Below are 17334 nucleotides of genomic sequence, written 5' to 3'. Positions count from 1 at the left end.
GGGCAGACCACATGATAGGCCAGATAGGGGGACAATTGATCTGAGCATCTGATGCAGCCCATTGCAGACCTCATTCAGTCTTAACCAAAGTGGGCTCCGTCCACTTATTTCCGGTGCATACTCATTCGTGCCAAATCTCAACAAGACCCTAATATCCTCTTTCTCTCCTCCTGGCCTGTCTTTGACACAAGGAAGTTAATAGGACATATTAATACATTTTAGGAATTAGAAAGCACAGGATATGCTCCTACTTTGCCTGTGGACTTGACCCCTTTCCAGATGCAGAAGTAACAGATGATCCAGGCGAGCAAGAGGCAGAGAGCCAGCTCCCACCGCACAGTGCCCAGATTATGTATACCATCCGTTATTCCTAGGGCTCGATTCCTGCCAGTGCAGAGAAAAAGATGGGAAGGTTGATGTCCCAGCCTGATTTTTCCGTGCCAGACCACATCAACCTTCCTAATTATTTTCACCTAGACCCCAAAATATATCTCACTTAGATTCCATCACTTCTGTCGTGCCAATGTGAAATGACTCTCCGGAAGTCTCTCCTTTTGTCCTCGGCGCTCAGTTTTAACCTTCCTTGTTAAAGCTTGGACAATCATAATTCTCCTCTTAGGAGGGCATAGCAAGGTGGGGGAAGTAAGACTGGCTCAATCAGACTGCAGATTTCAAATCTGGGACACAATTTAAGGGAGGCAAATTTAGACATATGTTGTCAAAAAGATGCCGTCCTTCAACCTAACCTCATCAGCTCCGTCCTCTCGTGCTGATGGAAGTGAGTAGGGAGACTGCCTGTTTTACAAAGCCCACAACTCTTGCAGCATCTAAGGGCCGAGACTGAGGATACATTTTAACTACATTAACTTTTCTTTCAAAATTAGCCGACATAGGAACAAGGGTTAATGTCCACCTCCCTCCACCATAGTCCCAATATGGGTTGGATCACTCCCCCCCATGATAGTTGCTATGCTTGAAAGAAAAGTTGAGTCTGTCCATGTTAATGACACACTTTGAATGTGTTGGTCCTTAAGAGCCATTCTTTCTATCCTATACAGAAGGTGGCTGTCCAGATGAAGGGAATGAAGAAGGCAGTGGGGGGCAGAAGGCAGTCAATGGGCAAGAGTGGCCAGTTTGCATTTTCATCTTGGGAAGCAGAAAGGTTGAAGTGCTGTCATGTTGCTGTCCCGTTTCTGATTTTTCAGGGCACATGACTCTTCAGGCAGCTCTATGGATAGGGTGACGTGGTCATGGGCTTCCAACACACGGTCTTAGAATTTCCTTGGATGCTACAGAGGCCAAATTCAAAGTCTGGCAACACTGCAAAGGAACAGATTCGGAGCACCAGAATACATACTCCCAGAATTCTATGACTGAGGAGGTGGCATTAGTTGGTGTAGTCTTGTTCTCCCAAACTGAGCTGTTCAAAAAGTCCACACAGTGATCTGCAAAAGAGGAAAATGAGCCTGTGAGAGCCAGAGGCCCTCTTCAAACACCCTGAGACTGGAGTCCTTCCAGCCAAAGAACAACTAGAGTTCCAGAAGTATGTGGTTGATTTTTAGCTGTATGAAAGCCAGATGTCTGTGGAATGCCGGTTATTATTCAGTAACACCAACTGTAATCATCTTGGATATCAGATACCAATTCCCCCTTCTCCTTTCTTCCTTTCTCTGCAACTGCTCTGCAGTCATCCAAACCCACCCTCATAAACAGAAGCTCCCAAGAGAGAGTGCTTTATCTGTAAAATTCCTAGAGACATGGAGAGGGGGACGGCACAAAAACATATAGGAGTGTTGGTTAAAGAAGTTAATAAATTTTTTTTTACTTTAACCCTAATTAGAATGTGTATTAAGAATGGTTTAAAATAAAATAAAAATGCCAAAGGGGAATTATAAAGCATAGGATCTGCTCCTGCTTTGCCTGTGAACTTGACTCCTTTCCAGATGCAGAAGAAACAGATGATCCAGGCCAGCAAGACGCAAAGAAAAAGAATGCCAAAGGGAAAAAGAGAAAAATGAACTGAGAAGTATAGAATGTTAAACATGAGAGAACAAATAGCTTGGGGGAAAGGAATTCTCTGGCATTCTGCACAAAAACACCCTTGTCTATGAATGCCATGAGATCCCATCCCAGTTCAGAGAGGCCTGCTTGGGATGTGTCAGGGAAGGCTCCCTACAGAAGAGAACACAGCCCAAAAGATGTGTTAAAAAAAAAAAATCAAACATTTCTAGTAAGGAAAAGAAATGGAAAGAATGATGCTGAAACACTCCGTCTGGTCTGTGGAGAAAGAAGCAAGAACGAGTATGCTTAATAGAGTATAACAGAAGATCAGAGGTCAAGAGGAACCTCTGTAGAGAGGCCTTGTTTCTTCAGGGGACTGTAGATTCTGAACAAAATGCAATAAACCAAAGGCTGGCTAAACAAAGGCGCAGTTCAAGGCCCACCGCGTGGGACTCTGCTCTGAAAGCAAGAGTAGGCAGGCAGGCTGTGCTGCATGCGATGAAAGTGTCGCAAGGGCAGTGGTGCAACATTCTTATCCACTCACTCATGAGATCAGGAGTTGCAATTCAGCTCTCAGAAAGGCTGTCCACACAGTCGGAAATCAGGCAGACACACAGCCTTTAAGAATAAGAGTCAGACTTTATGACTGGTAACACTCTACAAAGAGGGACAGTAGACTTCTGGCTTGTGGAGTTTATCTTGCTTTTTTATTATGAGAACTCCCCTGAGATCCAGCAATCAAAGTCAGCTCCAAAGCAGTGGCTTAAAGTGGTGGTGGACACATATGCTTAAAATTAAGTGCCTCTGAGCATATGTAGAAAACTGTGTATAGGTTTACAGTTCCAGAACTTAGATTCATCATCCTTTCGTACAAAAACCCACTCTTGGTTTTCTCCCAGGTTTCTGCATTTCAGAATTTAGTTTAGAATTCTAAAAATCTTGTGGTGTCACTACTGGGAATGAGAAAGAGGAGATTCACTTCTCCTCCTGCACTTCCCTGCTCTACAACAGGGGTCTCCAAACCCCGACCCAGAGGGCCAGATGCGGCCCACGGCGAGCCTCTATCCGGCCCATGGCCAGCCTCTTGTCCCCTGAAAACCTCTGGCCCACTTGCCCAAACATAATTGGAACTGTGCTCTGGTTGCATCTGGAGGGTGTTCTAAGGGCCAGAGAGGTTGAATGAATGAGCCCATTCATTCATTTATTCACTCAGCTAAGTTCCATCTCTAATTTACTTATATAAATTTTATATTTAAATTTTTTTTCTGGCCCTCTACACTGTGCCAGATATTTGATGCGGCCCTCTGGCCAAAAAGTTTGGAGACCCCTGCTCTACAACAGAAGGAGGTAGTCATTCACACACAAATCATGTACATGTACAATATAGAGCATGTACAATATAGAGCACCTATCAAAAAACTATCCCTGGGTTTCACTGGTTGCATACCACAAGTGTAACATTTGAATTTGGTCAGAGAGAGAACTGGCTGTTCCAACTGTCTCTCACATACATCTTTCACAACTGCTTCTAAACTGTGAGTTATTTATTAATGCATTTTTATAACTGAGTGTGAAATTTACAATGACCACTTCAGGTGCCCAAACGTCTCTTGGTTACCCATTCCCATAATACAGTAACAAAAATTACTGTTCTGTCTGTTCAGAAAGCCATTCATGAAGTTACATCATATTCTCAGAGTTTTACCTGAGTTCCAAGGATTACTGCAACTGGCCCAGGGCAGAACAGCAGTAAAGGAGTTAAACAGGTAGAACAGGGCCCAGGCCAAAATGACAATGTAGTAGATATTCAGATAGGATTCAATGACCTGTGAAGCATATCCAATTCCTGGACAAAACAGACAAAGGGTTAAAAACAAGGAGAGTCACAGGTTTCTATCAAAGAGAAAATGGAAAAGACCAACGTCTTGGCTTGTGTTCTCTTCATGGGCAGCCCAAACCTATGCTTCCTGACACTCGCTGAACCAGTGGCACCAAAGTGGCTACCACTGTATCCAGTGGGCACTATGAAGCTGCTGGGAGTCTCCTAGGGGGAGGGGGACTTTCATCTCCTTCCCCCAGGGAAAGCCCGAAGCCCCCCAATGGGGCTTCTCAAGTCTGAGCTGACTATTTTGCTGGCACAGACTTGAGATCCTTCAAGTAGGGTTTTTCAGCCTGACACAGAGTTCAGGATCCAGCAGAGCAGGGCTCTACTGATCCCATCCCCTCTTCCACCCCAGTTCCTCCCTGCACCCCACCCTTGATCACCCTCCCCCCGCTCCCTAGAGGCCACACCATCACCCAGTGGTTTCACTTACCCCGGCAGCAGCACATTCTCCTCCTGCTGGTGCTGGGGCCAGCACCTGACTGGCACAAGCCCAGCACCAACCCTCCCTACTATCCCAGTGCCATAAACTTGCTTTATGGCATGTTTATGTCATCCAGTGCCGGTGCAGGGAAGGTTTAGGATTGGGCCCTGACAGCCAACTGTATAGTCCAGCATATGGTCTAAAGCAGGGGTGCTCACACTTTTTTGGCTCGAGAGCTACTTTGAAACCCAGCAAGGCCCGGAGATCTACCAGAGTTTTTTTTACAATGTTCGCGCCATCATAACATATAACATTTATGTGTACAATGTATGTTGGTGTACCTTGAGCCCCACTGAGTATAACAGGACTTACTCCTGAGTAGACATGCCTAGGATTAGGCTGTGAGGCTGCAATCCTAGCCACACTTACCTGGGAGTAAGCCCCATTGAGTACAATGGGCCTTACTCCCGGCGTTTCCTCCCAGAGGCACCTGAAGGGGGGGGGTCGGCACTCCGCAATCTACTCATTTTGCCTCGTGATCTACCGGTAGATCACGATCCACCTATTGAGCACCCCTGGTCTAAAGGCAAATGATGGTGTTGTATGAGTAAATTTTTAAAAATATTGCATTTGCAGAAAAGCCTCTCTGTTCTCTCTCCTTTTACAGGGACTGCATTCCAATTGAGCCTTCTCTGATATTATATTCTGAAGAGTCCTTCTTCTGTTGTGTTGGACAATGTCTCTAGGTAATGCCAGTTGCATTATATGCTGGAACATGACACTGTATTCACAGGTGTTTCTAGAGTACTTCTTCCTATGAACAAGCTCAAGACTCTTCAGATACTACCACATTAATCCAGTAACATGGTCATTTACAAAGTCCATAGTTATATTTTGCTGATGTGAAAATGAATTAGATATGTCAGTACAGTATTTGCAAATTTTTCAGTTTGCCATAGTTGAAGAAGATTTTGATAGGTACAAAATGTGTTTTTCCTGAGATAGACAGATAATTTATTTGGGTCATTTATAAATCACTGTTCAGTCTGAGCCTCTCAGAAGTGGTTCATATATAATGTAATAGCAGAAAACAATCTGTTTTTGTTTCAGGAAAAAAAAAAAGTAATAGAATAGCCATAAGGCATGGTGACTTTTGACCCTAGACTGTAACCCACATGTAGAGGCCACTGGGTAGATAACCTAGTATAAAGCATAGCAACACATAAGATGGTAAAAGGCTGCTTAGTGGATTTTTATAGAAAGTAATATTGCAAGTCTGACTGAAGCTGGGGCTTGGGGCCTCAATTGGCAATTGCTAGAGAAATGGGCACTCACGCCTTGGACTGATTTATGCATGTATCCACCTGCTTTGTAATTTTGTAACTTTTATGCTTTTAGAGCAAAAGCACACACATGTAATATGGAAACCAAGTAATCCCTTGATGCCAAACTGTACCCAAGGTAAAAGGGTCACAATAGTTATATAAAATTAAGCTATAGAAACCAAATTGCTTGGTTTTAGTAAAGCTTTTAAAAACCTCTTTAACAAAAGGACAAGACGCCTTAGTTTTGCAGAAGGCCCCACAGTGCTTTACTAACACATAGAAAAGGAACGCAGAAGAGATAAGATAGGCTGCTCGTACCAGGCCACCCTAATGAGGGATGAGTATGCCAAGATGGGCCTGAAGTTCTGCCAAGAAAATATCACTCATAAAGTCATGTTGGTCTTCACACCTGTCTTTAAGTATTTTGTGTTATACTGCTCTCTGCTGGTCTTTAGAAACTTTGTAATAGGTTTTAAGGTGAAACTCCACCTGTAGCCAATCAATTGTTTGCCCACCTCTTGCCCACCTATTTCCCATCTTTAATGCAAATTGTACCTTATCTGTAACCTATCAGGTGTTTGCCCCATCTCTGATGTAAAATTTCAGCCAATGGGATGTCTAGATTTGGGACAAAGAACCAGAAATTGTATAAATTGGTCAGGACGCCACTGAGATTTGCTCCCTTGCTTTGGACACTAGTCCCGTGGGCTATCATTGCATGCAATTAAAATAAACAGCCTGCAAACTTTCACCCTTGGGTGCCGAGTTTTCCTTGATTTGCTTTCTTTCAACCTTGCAACAGCCACATTCTTAAAACCAGAAATATAAAAATAGAAGCATAAATCCCATTCTGAATTCTAAAAAATCTTATCAGATGAGTACAGTCTGGGAAAATTAAAAGGTCTTCACTTGGTACCTAAAGGACATTAATACCTGGTGAACCACCCTGGAGAAAAAATTTCACAGACAGGCACTAAGGGCCCAATCCTATCCATCCTTCCAGCATCAGTGCAGCTGTGCCAATGGGGCACGCACTGCATCTTGCAGTGGGGGAGGGCAAGTCGAGGAGGCCTCCTCGAGATAAGGGAAGATTTGTTCCCTTATGCCTCAAGACTGCAATGTGGTTGCATAGGCACTGGGAAATTGAATAGGATTGAGCCTTGAGAAAGCCCTCTCCCCATTCACTACCTATTTCAACCTAGAGGAGGAGAGGCAGAAAGAAAGAACTGGTTGTTATCTCCATAAAATCCACAATCATTCAACAAGTTCATAATCAAATAAAGTTATTATAACAGTGGTGTAGCTAATGATCGTGTAGCCTGGTGCCAAGTTCAAAATGTTGCCCTGGAAGTGATGTCACAATCGGAAGTGACATCACACCCAGGCTTTTTAAAAAGTGAAACTTGGGAGGAACCCACCTCTTCCTGTCTGCAGCTCACCATCTACTTGCTCTGCTGCCTCCCCCCAGTTAGTGGCATAGCTAAGGCATCTATCTGCAAACAAGAATATTTTGTGCCCCCCCCCGCATGATAAAATCACATTTAATTAAGTAAATAAATAAAAAGTTATTGGTTCCATGCTGAGTCATAATAACATCTCATTGGCACTCAGAACAAACAGTCTCATAGGTCAGTTTGGAGTGAAGCAAATCCACTTTTTGTTCCACAAGTCAGTTGTGATTTCATTTTCTCGTTAATTGGCCATAACTTTTGATAAAAAACAGATATTCCAGTGCCGTTTGTTTCATTGCACTCTGCATTAAATTAGCTTTCCAAAGATATATAACATGATGGTATTATTCATTCATATCAAGATTTTCACAATTTTGGTCACTAGTGGCAAAAGCTTGATGTCCGGTGCAACTGCTATGCCCTGCACCCCCTTGGCTACACCACTGGTTCATACTCAGCCTCCACTCACTCACGACCAAAATTTATTCCATTGATCTGGTGTGTATGATGCACATGATGTTTCTCCTTTTCTGGGACTTCCTTTTCAATGGCTTCATGCTGCAGCAAGTGTTGATTAGACCAGAGATTCATCAAAGCCAGAGGCCTTGCTGAAGGGGTGGTAGACCTGCTTCACATACAAAAGGGCCAAGGTTCAATTTCTGGGATCTCCAAGCAAGGTTGGGAAACACCCCAAATCTTGACATCCTAGAGCAGCAATTATTCAACCTTTCCTATCTCACAGCAAACTGACAAGGTGCTAAAGTTGTCAAGACACAATTTTTTTGGCCATTGACAAGGCACACCATGCTGCTGGTAGGGGGCTCAAATGCCCCATTTGCCCTACTAAAAAATGACCCTGCCCCAAACTCCCATGGCACACTTGTGGTTGAAATTGCTGTCCTAGAGACCTGGTGCCAATCAGGGCTGACAGTACAGATCTATGGTCCAGCTTGGGCAAAGGTAGCTTTGTCTACCATATTTTCTATTCAAAAGTCATAGAAGTTACCTTATTTATTTATTTATTTATACCCCAATTTATCTCCCTCCCACAAGTTCAAAGCAGCTTCCAAATAAAAAAATACAAGCTTTATAATTTTGTAAAAAATAAAGATATTTTAAAAATCCTAAAAACTAGTAAACAACTAAAAAAACTCATTCAAAGCCAAGAGTGACAGAAGCAGAAAAACCAGTAGCAGACCATAAATTTTTAAATTTTTAATTTAAAAAATTAAAAAATGCACCATAAAACTAATAAGCATAAAAAACCCTGGTATCTTCACTAAAAAAAACAACCTCAAAAGACTAGAGCAGTGTTTCTCAAACTGTGGGTCAGGACCCACGCGAGCCAATTTCAGGTGGGTCCCCATTCATTTCAATATTTTATTTTTAACACATTAGACTTGATGCTATGGTATGTGACTATATCTGGGGAAATGTTACAGCTTTGTACTTTTAACAAGCTACTATGTATACCAATGATAGTAAATGGAACTTACTCCTAGATAAGTGAGGGTAGGATTGCAACCTAGGATTGTTAAAAATTTTCCTGCTTGATGATGGCACTTCTGATCATGACATTGCTTCTATGGGTTGCAACAGATTCTCATTCTTAAAAGTGTGTCCCGGTGCTAAAAGTTTGAGAACCACTGGAAGAGTAAAAGGAAATGTTTTTCGGCTCCACCAGAAAGCCTCTAAGGAGAGAGCGGTTTGTAAATTTACAGCCCAATCCTGAACTGCCCGGGGTGCCCAGGCTCAGCGGCACCGAAAACGGCTGCCGCCGGATCCTGCACACCCTGGGCTACTGCGGGAGGCACCTCGGGAGAAGGAGACTTTCATCCCCTCCCCCTGGGTAAGGTAAGCAGCCCTGCAATAGGGCTATTCACTTTACCACTGACCAAAAGGTCAGCGGTAAAGTAAAGGCGCTTGTGTAGGGCGCCGAGCCCTCCACGAGCGCCTTGGATCCTGCTGAGCAGAGCTCCGCAGACCTGCCTCCCTCCCTCCCCCAGCACGCCTCCAGCCTGCCCCCCTCACTGCATCACTCCTCGTCATGCCTCTGCCCGCCCTCTCTCTACCCCCAGCTAACCTCCCCCCTCCCCAGAATGGCTCCTCCCCACCCCGCCCCCGCCGCCGCCCCCGCTTACTGTGCCGTGGAGACTGCCAAGCCACGGAGGTTGGGCAACCACCACACGCTATCCCAGCACCAGCACCTGGGCTAGCACAAGCGGGAGCCCAGCAGAGAGGCTCAGTGGCATGAAGCCGTGCTGCCAAGCTCAGGATTGGGCTCTAAGAGGGAGCAAATTCCACAGATTTGGTGCCTTTATGGAGAAGGCCTGATTCTACCTGATTCTTTGCTGCTGGTGCGTATGAGCCTAGTAGCACACAGGAATAAAAAGCAGAGAAACAGCAAAGAATGGACTGAACTTAGGAAAATGCAGTGAAGGCCACTCAGTGAGATCAGTTTATGTGTATAAAGGATTTTTAAAAATCCTTGTTTTTCAGATTTGATTTATGACCCTGCACATGTTTGATCTTGTCTGATCTTGGAAGCTAAGCAGGGTCAGGCCTGGTTAGTACTTGGATGGGAGACCGCCTGGGAATACCAGGTGCTGTAGGCTTATACCATAGTCTTTCGAGACTGAAGGTTGCCAACCATTTATTTATGAGAAAAATTGTTTGCAAGAGCCATGAGTTTAGGTTTGCCAACTTCTTGCTGCACAATAGCTTGTTGCAGGTGTTGTGGAATAATCTACCATCTCTCTCTCTCTCTCTCTCTCTCTCTCTCTCTCTCTCTCTCTCTCTCTCTGTACAAGATTTCTGAGGCATAACACTGGCACACCCACGCAGCCTTTGCCTACAAGCAGTAGGACACAGTGTCCCTTGTTGAATGCAGATAGGTGGGTACTCCATTTTAAACCCATGCAGAGTAGCTGGGGAGCAAATGCATGTGAATTGATTGTAATATGTTTTGAAAGGATGATGACTGCATCTGTTTTCATGAGAAAACAGCACATTTCATTTAGCGAGACTGATATCAAGACATGGTATTCCCAAATATAGCAGGAACAAAATACTATGCACAACAGACTTACTGGTTAATGTCTCCATATAAGTCTATTCTAGTATAATTTTCATGCCCAAAACGCAAACCATCCTACTCGGGTTTACTGGTCCTAGATACATCTAATTCAGAATTACAGGGTAAGTTGTCCTTTTTGGTCACTGTGCTCCCACATTTACAGGAATCTGTAAATCTGTGCTCTCACAGTTACAGGAATCTGTCTGTACAGCTTTCAACTTCTTACCTCCTTGGCACCATCTCAGAAGTTACTATGAAACTAACCTGTTATGATGACTGTATGGCTGGTAGAAGTGCCTATGGGTGCCTATGGGCCTGGGGTCAGATGAGGGTCGTGCTTTCTGAGGGCCAAACTACATGGGATATTTAGTCTCATCTCATTTTCTCTTTACTTTTTCCTCTCTCAATGTTTTAATAGCTCCATTGAAAAAAAAAATTCCCCAGCTGTATTTTTTTCCCAACATAGGGAAAAAAATAGAGTCCAGTACTTGTATCATTTTTCCCTGCAGTTCCTGGGGGTGATTTTTAGCAGAAATGTTCCAAAGGGGACAAGATTCCCCCTATTTGTTTCCTTGCCTTAGGGCTGCATTGAAGAATTACAGTCTCCAAACCTGAGTTTTGTCAAAGTAAAATACAGTATTATGGAAAATTACACACAAATGTGCATTGCACATAATCTGACTTGGACGCATTGTGTACTGTATCTCTGATCAGACCAGTCTTCTTTTGGACCCTAGTGGGCTACAATTTCCAAATATAAACTTTGCCTTCACAAATCTTTTTAATTTAACTTTGCTTCCACCCACACTATAATTCTGAATTGCTTCTCATGTTGGAAACTCACACACACACACACACACACAAAACTTGCACAATTGAACTTGTTCCAGCTTCCTATTCTGAATGGCTGCCCTTTCATCCCTTCTTTGCTCAATGCCTTATACACCTACCTTGACCATGGTTTCTATCATAGGTTGCTAGGGGCCATTCTCTGGCTCTGTTTTTGGCTGTGTGTGGTCTAACAGCTCTGCCTACACTTTGGAATGACTCACACTTTTGACTTAGTCCATCATTTGAAACAGGTACATCAGCATCTGGCTCTGAGCCATGCCCTGTAGCTTGGAAGCTCACAGGGAATTACATCAAATAAGTACACTGAGTGCTTGATGAAAAGTTACCAGGATTTTTCTATGTACCGATGACTTGCCTTCAAAGAGAGGGCAGATCTTTCTCCAGGCAGTGATTCCACCCTGACTGGTGTATTGCCCAAGGGCTGTCTCCAGGAGGAATACTGGAATCCCACAGGTAAAGAGGAAGATGAGATATGGAATGAAGAAGGCACCTGAGAAAAGAAATAGAGGAACTGAGGCAAAACCTTATATTAAATCCTCTTAAAAAAATAATAACAATAACCCCTCTTCTTTAAGGATGGGTTAACTCTCGTCATAAGAGGTTAGTAACATACTGTGCAGAAACACATATGGGATATTAGCTCTCTGACACTGTTTTACAAAAGCTGCTTCAGGAGGTGGCCAACTTAGGGCCCAATCCTATCCAATTTTCCAGCCCTGATGCAGCCACAATGCAGCCCCAGAGCAAGGGAACAAATGTTCCCAGACCTTAAGGAGGCCTCTGTGAGTGCTGCCCCACCACAAGATGCAGTGCAGACCCCATTGGCATGGCTGCACCGGCCCTTGAAAACTGGATAGGATTGGGCCCTTACTATACACCCACAGTATTGGGTTCCAAACACAGGTTGTGAGAGCACTATGGAAGGAAAAGCAGCTGGAAGGGATTTGAAGCAGAAAGGTGGCAGGCAAGAAAAGAGGTTTAAGCACCCCTTCTCCCCACTTTGCCACTTGCAAATACCTTCATCCCAAAGCATCATGTCTATAAAGAAACCATGGCACCTGTTGTAATATATGCATTCACATGAAATGGGTAGTTAATCTCCAGGTAACCTAAGAGAACTGGGCCCCACCAAACTGAGGTCTCTGCTGTGCTCTCATTATCTGGAAAACTCCACTGTACAGCTCTCAGGAGTTTGGGAACTGGCTATAAATTGTTGTGGATGAGGGGTAAAGGCACTGACGAGATCCCCAGTTTCGTGCCACTGCTGGGGCTGATTGGGGGCTTTTTAACTTACCATCTGCAGCTCTGGCCTCCAAGAGATGCAGGGAGCCCTCTGCAGGGCTCCCCAAGCCTCTGTATTAGTAAAAAAAAAAGTGATCAGGTTTGAAAACCACTTCCGGTTTCATGATAAACAATCAAAAGTGAAATCTTTTATTCATACAGAGGCTTGGGGAGCCCTGCAGAGGACTCCACAGGGCTTCCTGCACCCTCCAGAGGCCAGCTCTGCAGAAGGTAAGTTAAAAAAAAAAAAAAACCCGATCAGCCCCAGTAGGCATGATCCTGGAGAAAGCAACTGTGGGATAACAGGTGTTGGAACATCTTTCCTGCAAGGAAAAAGCTAAGTGTTTGGGGCTTTTCTGACCATGAAATAGGGACATACTGAAACTAGAAGTTTATCCATTTAGCAAGGTATAGAGAAAGTTGATAGGCTTGATGGATCTTTGGACTAGGAAGCGTTGGAATAGACCAACCTTTGATCCAACCCAACAATGCTCTGCTTATCTAGCAATGTGATCTCTGGGGAAATTGCTTCCCAAGCCTATACAGCTCATCTGGAGCAAGGGTTATGCGGCAGGGAAGCCACCAAGCTGAATGCAGCCCACCAAGTTTGGTGGCATGTCAGAGTTTTGAGGAACCTGCTTTTTCTGCTGCCTGCAAAAATGGGGAGGACTGGGGTCAGGTAACTAGCAGGCCACAATATTAGCCTAATGAGTTGTGCTGGACTTAATGGGTCAAAAGTGGGGAGGTCCAAACTAAACTAATGAGGCTTCTTTTAGATCTGGAAGATTCTTTCTCAAAGAAGGAAGCCTAATCAAAATGCTGATTCTTCTCCCAAAGAAATATTATGAACATCACCTTCTTCTGCATTTTGACAATATTTCTGTTGGCCCTTGATAAATGGAAAAACAGAGGAGGGCTGATTGAAAATCCTCAGGGATTTTTTTAGGGAAGACCTACGAACCACAGCTTCTCCTGTTTATGGATCATTTCTGAAAAATCACAAGGAGTTTGTTCCAAAGTGTAATTATCCCAAAGTATTTCTCCAAGACAATCATTCTTAGAACGCTTCTGCAAAGGCATAAAAATTTCAGTTAACATTCAGAATCTCAAGACGTTCCAAGACTTTTGGGGACCTCCAGGTTCCTGGAGAATTTTGATGCTATGTTAATAAAGCGAACTACTTTTAAGTATTCAATCTTGCTGCAGTTTCCTTCCTCCCAAAGCAGCCTTTGTACAACAATGGCATGCAGAAACCTTGGCAGAACCAGTAAAGTGATAGCAGAGGTGGTTTATGGATGGTTTGGGGGAGGATTGGATCAGGAGCAGGGTGGGTTGAGGTTGGGAGGGGTGGATGTTGGTGGCACCAGCACACACAAAGATCCTATCCCCTTTTCCCAGCTCGACATGCCCACTGAGGCTCCCTGGTTTTATTTCAGTTAAATAGCCAGTGTAGGTCTGAAGACACCCATTGGCAACCAGGAAACCTATGGAGAGATAAGTAACAATATTTTACTCCCAGGATGTCTGGTCAACCAGTCACCCACCCCCAACATAGCATACAGCGTGTGCTCTAGTAGCAAAGCTCCAACGCATAAACTGGTAAGGGATAGGATTGGAGCATTAACCACTACACAATATACAATCTCTACAAGAGACTTCTGTATAGAACATTTGGACCCTACATTTTGCATGCTGCTTCTCACGTCTACAACAAATGCTGAGAAAACAGCAGACGGTCTCAACTGCATTGACGAAATCCCACCAGATGCAAATGAAGTGGAAACATATGCTTTCCCTGACCAACCCAATTCATTCCAGAGATACAGCTGTTTGTAATGGGTCATGCTCCATTTCCTAGAAGATCCTAGATTGAGCCTCTGGGGGTCAAATCCGAATCAATTTTCCAGTGCTGATGCAGCCATGCCAATAGGGCATGTGCTGCTTCTGGTAGTAGAGGGGCAGTAACAGAGGCCTCTTCAAGGCAAGGGAATGTTTGTTCCCTTAACTCGGGGCTGCAATGTGGATAAACAGCTTTGGAAAGTTGTATAGGATTGGGCCCTGGAGCTGTTTCCCCAACACCAGAAACAATCATACTGGCTGAGGTTCATTCCCATAGTGGAAGATTAATCTTGAAATTATGAGCAAGATTTGCACATTTTCTCTTCTGTCATTTGCAGCTAATGGGAGTTTCTATGTGAGAACAAAGTGCTTATTTCTGGCTATCATCTGCTTAATGATGTCACTTCTGACCCTCAGCACGCCCCATGAATGCTGTTCGGCCCACTATACAAAATGGGGTTGACACCCCTGCACTAGGTGGCCTTAAGGAAGTCACTCCCCACTTAGCCCCAAAATTCCCATCTACAATACAGGAATAATAATCATACTCACCTACTTTGCAGGTACTTTCCTTCTCCCCTGCTTGTTTTCTTTCTCCCCCAGGATTTGCTTCCTCCCCACTCCATTTGCTTGCTGTCTTCCCTCCCCCTTTTTCTTCTTTCCTTCCTTTGTTCATGTTGACTCTTTCATCTCTCTTTCCGTGCCATCTCTCTTTCTCTCTCTTCTACCCCTCAACTCTTTACATCAGCAGTTCCCAAACTCTCCAGGAGTTTGAGAGCTGCTGAAAGTCCTTGCGGGGGAGAAGGGAATGCGGTGTCACGATCCCCAGGATTGTGCTGCTGCAATCATTTTACTCACCGGTACCAGCAGCAGCCCCCAGCGGGGTGCAGGGAGCCCTGCACAAGCCTCCTCAGGACTCCCCAAACCAAAAATTTATCTAAAAATAAAGATTGTGACCTACTTCTGGTTTTGCGATTGAAAACCAGAAGTGGGTTGCAATCTTTATTGTTGGATTTTGAGACTTTGGGAGCACTGAGGAGGCTTCTGTGGGGCTCCCTGGACCATCCAGAGGCTGCTGCTGCTACCAGTGAATAAAATGAAGCCCCTGTCACCACTGGTTGTGGTGCAATCCTGAGGATCACGGCTCTGCATTTCCCCCCTCCCTGCCCCTTAAAGGGGCAAAGACAGAGCTTCGTAGACTGGGGTGTTGTGATACCCCAGTTTGAGTACCTCTGCTATACGTGCAGCAGTGACTAATGCCACAACCACAGCTCCTTTTCCTGGCTGGCTCCCCTTCTTCCCACTCTCTGTCTTTTGGAAAGCAGGGGCCAGGAAGGAAGATGAAAATGAGGGAGCTGTAGTGACTAGAGAGATGGGCTACAGCATCTGCATTTTGGCCATCAGCCCTGGTCTCTCTTGCTTTCCCACAGTCCCTGTCCTTTCAAAAGGAAGGGGCAGCAGCAGGGATAATCAGAAAGGGTGGAAGATGTCGTTACGTATGTTTGTGTGTGTGTGTTTTGTTTTGTTTATGGAAAACAATAAAAAAATTATTAAAAATAAAAGAAAGGGTGGCAGATGTTAGACAGCATGCAGGCAGGTGGGCAGACAGAACGGATAACGTAAGAAGAACTCTGACCCACCACCCCTCCTCTACTCCACTGCACGCACACATATCCTGTACGTTTTTAAAAGTTCATCTTCCTTCTTTGCAGGCTCCTTGCTCAACTGCTGCATCTCTCAAGCACATGACTTCTCATTTAGCCCTCTAAAAATGCAGCAGATGCAAGGCAGTCTCCAGAGATACTCACCAGGAGGGGAGGGATGCAAAGACCGACTGTAAACAGTTGGGTTTGTATTTATGGCCTTCCAGAGCAAGAAGATCTTGTCATTTATCTGTTTAGCGAATGGCAGACATTTCCCTTAGTGGAATTTTGGCAGAATTTCGAGATTGAATGCCTAACATATGAAAGGCTGTGACAATTTGCTATCTTCCTGCTGATAGAGGCAAATATGTGCGCCTCTCTCTCTCTGCATTGGCACTGGAAAAGATTTTTTAAAATGTTGCATAAATGTGATTATGCGTTACAAAGCTCATGTTTGTTATCTAATGGTTTATAGATCAGGCTATCATCTGATGATTTTATGATTAGTCACTTTCACATTGTAAATTTTATAATAGGTGTTTCTGTATATTGCATATTTTTTGCTGTTGCAAAAAATTTTCTGGCTTTTTTATTTTTATTTTTTTTGCAATGACCAATAGTCACAAGTAATTTCTGAAAAATACTGAAGAGTGAGTGCTTACTTACCACCTCCATTCTTGTAACAGAGATAAGGAAATCTCCAGACATTGCCCAGACCAATAATCTCCCCAGCCACAGATAGTACAAACTCCACTTTGTTGCTCCACTGGCCTCTCTCCTGCAGCTCATCCTTCTCCTTCCCTTGCTTTTCTCTGACCTCTGGTACAATCATGCTTCCCTTGAGTTCCCCATCCCAAGGTCCTTTGCTTTCCATGGCTCTGTTGGGTGGGGGAAGATGAAGAGAAAAGCAGATCACATCATATGTGAAGTTATCGTAGGTTTTGAATCAAACTTTTTTTTTGTCCTGACAGTTTGCTCAAGGTTTGGCCCTGTAGCAGACCCCCAGAAACACTGAAAGGGACCAAGGGAGAATGCAGCAACAGTCTGCACTGGTCCTGCATGGGTTCTTCTCAGTCCTGTGGACTAGCAGCAACCAGTGCAAAATAATCTTATATATCTGGAGCTGAGGTGCACAAAATTATATTGTTGCTTACAAAATCAGAGAGACCGGATGAGCGTGTTCATGGTGTCTAATCTAATGTAGATTAGACCTTAGATTAGATTAGAAAACCTTCCATCAGTCTAGCTGGGATTGCCATCTTGCTCTTATCAGCTATTCCACCCTACTATCTCAAAAAAAGGAATGAGACAGTGAGGGTCCTCTACAAACCCAGCTGGGACCAACCAATTTGGCTCTTCTCCTCCCACAATTATCTCTGTCTGCCGCTATTCTACCCAGCTGCATCTGAAGGCCAGATGAGACAGTGAGACCCCTTCCATCAGCCTTGTTGGGTCAAAATGTCCTAGGAGTCCTTCCCAGCCAGGACTGTCTCCTTGAACAGCCATTCCCCCAACTACATCTGAGAGAGGGGTGAGAAAAGGAGGCCCTCTCCATTGGCT

General features: G+C 44.3%; 1 protein-coding gene across 1 annotated transcript in view; it reads right to left on the bottom strand.

Annotated features, from left to right (window-relative positions):
• Positions 1–16648, bottom strand: part of LOC136657531 (sodium- and chloride-dependent betaine transporter-like) — a 43631-nt gene extending 26983 nt beyond the window's left edge. The window contains exons 1-5 of the mRNA XM_066634445.1: positions 16441–16648; positions 11367–11501; positions 3707–3847; positions 1358–1445; positions 252–384 (exon numbers count right to left, since the gene is read on the bottom strand). Coding sequence (XP_066490542.1) covers positions 252–384; positions 1358–1445; positions 3707–3847; positions 11367–11501; positions 16441–16648 — 705 coding nt within the window. The remainder of the gene's footprint in view (positions 1–251; positions 385–1357; positions 1446–3706; positions 3848–11366; positions 11502–16440) is intronic.
• Positions 16649–17334: the final 686 nt, after the last annotated feature.

Source organism: Tiliqua scincoides, chromosome 7, assembly GCF_035046505.1.
Source record: "Tiliqua scincoides isolate rTilSci1 chromosome 7, rTilSci1.hap2, whole genome shotgun sequence".
Lineage (NCBI taxonomy): Eukaryota > Metazoa > Chordata > Lepidosauria > Squamata > Scincidae > Tiliqua > Tiliqua scincoides.
This window is presented reverse-complemented; position numbering and strand designations above follow the sequence as displayed.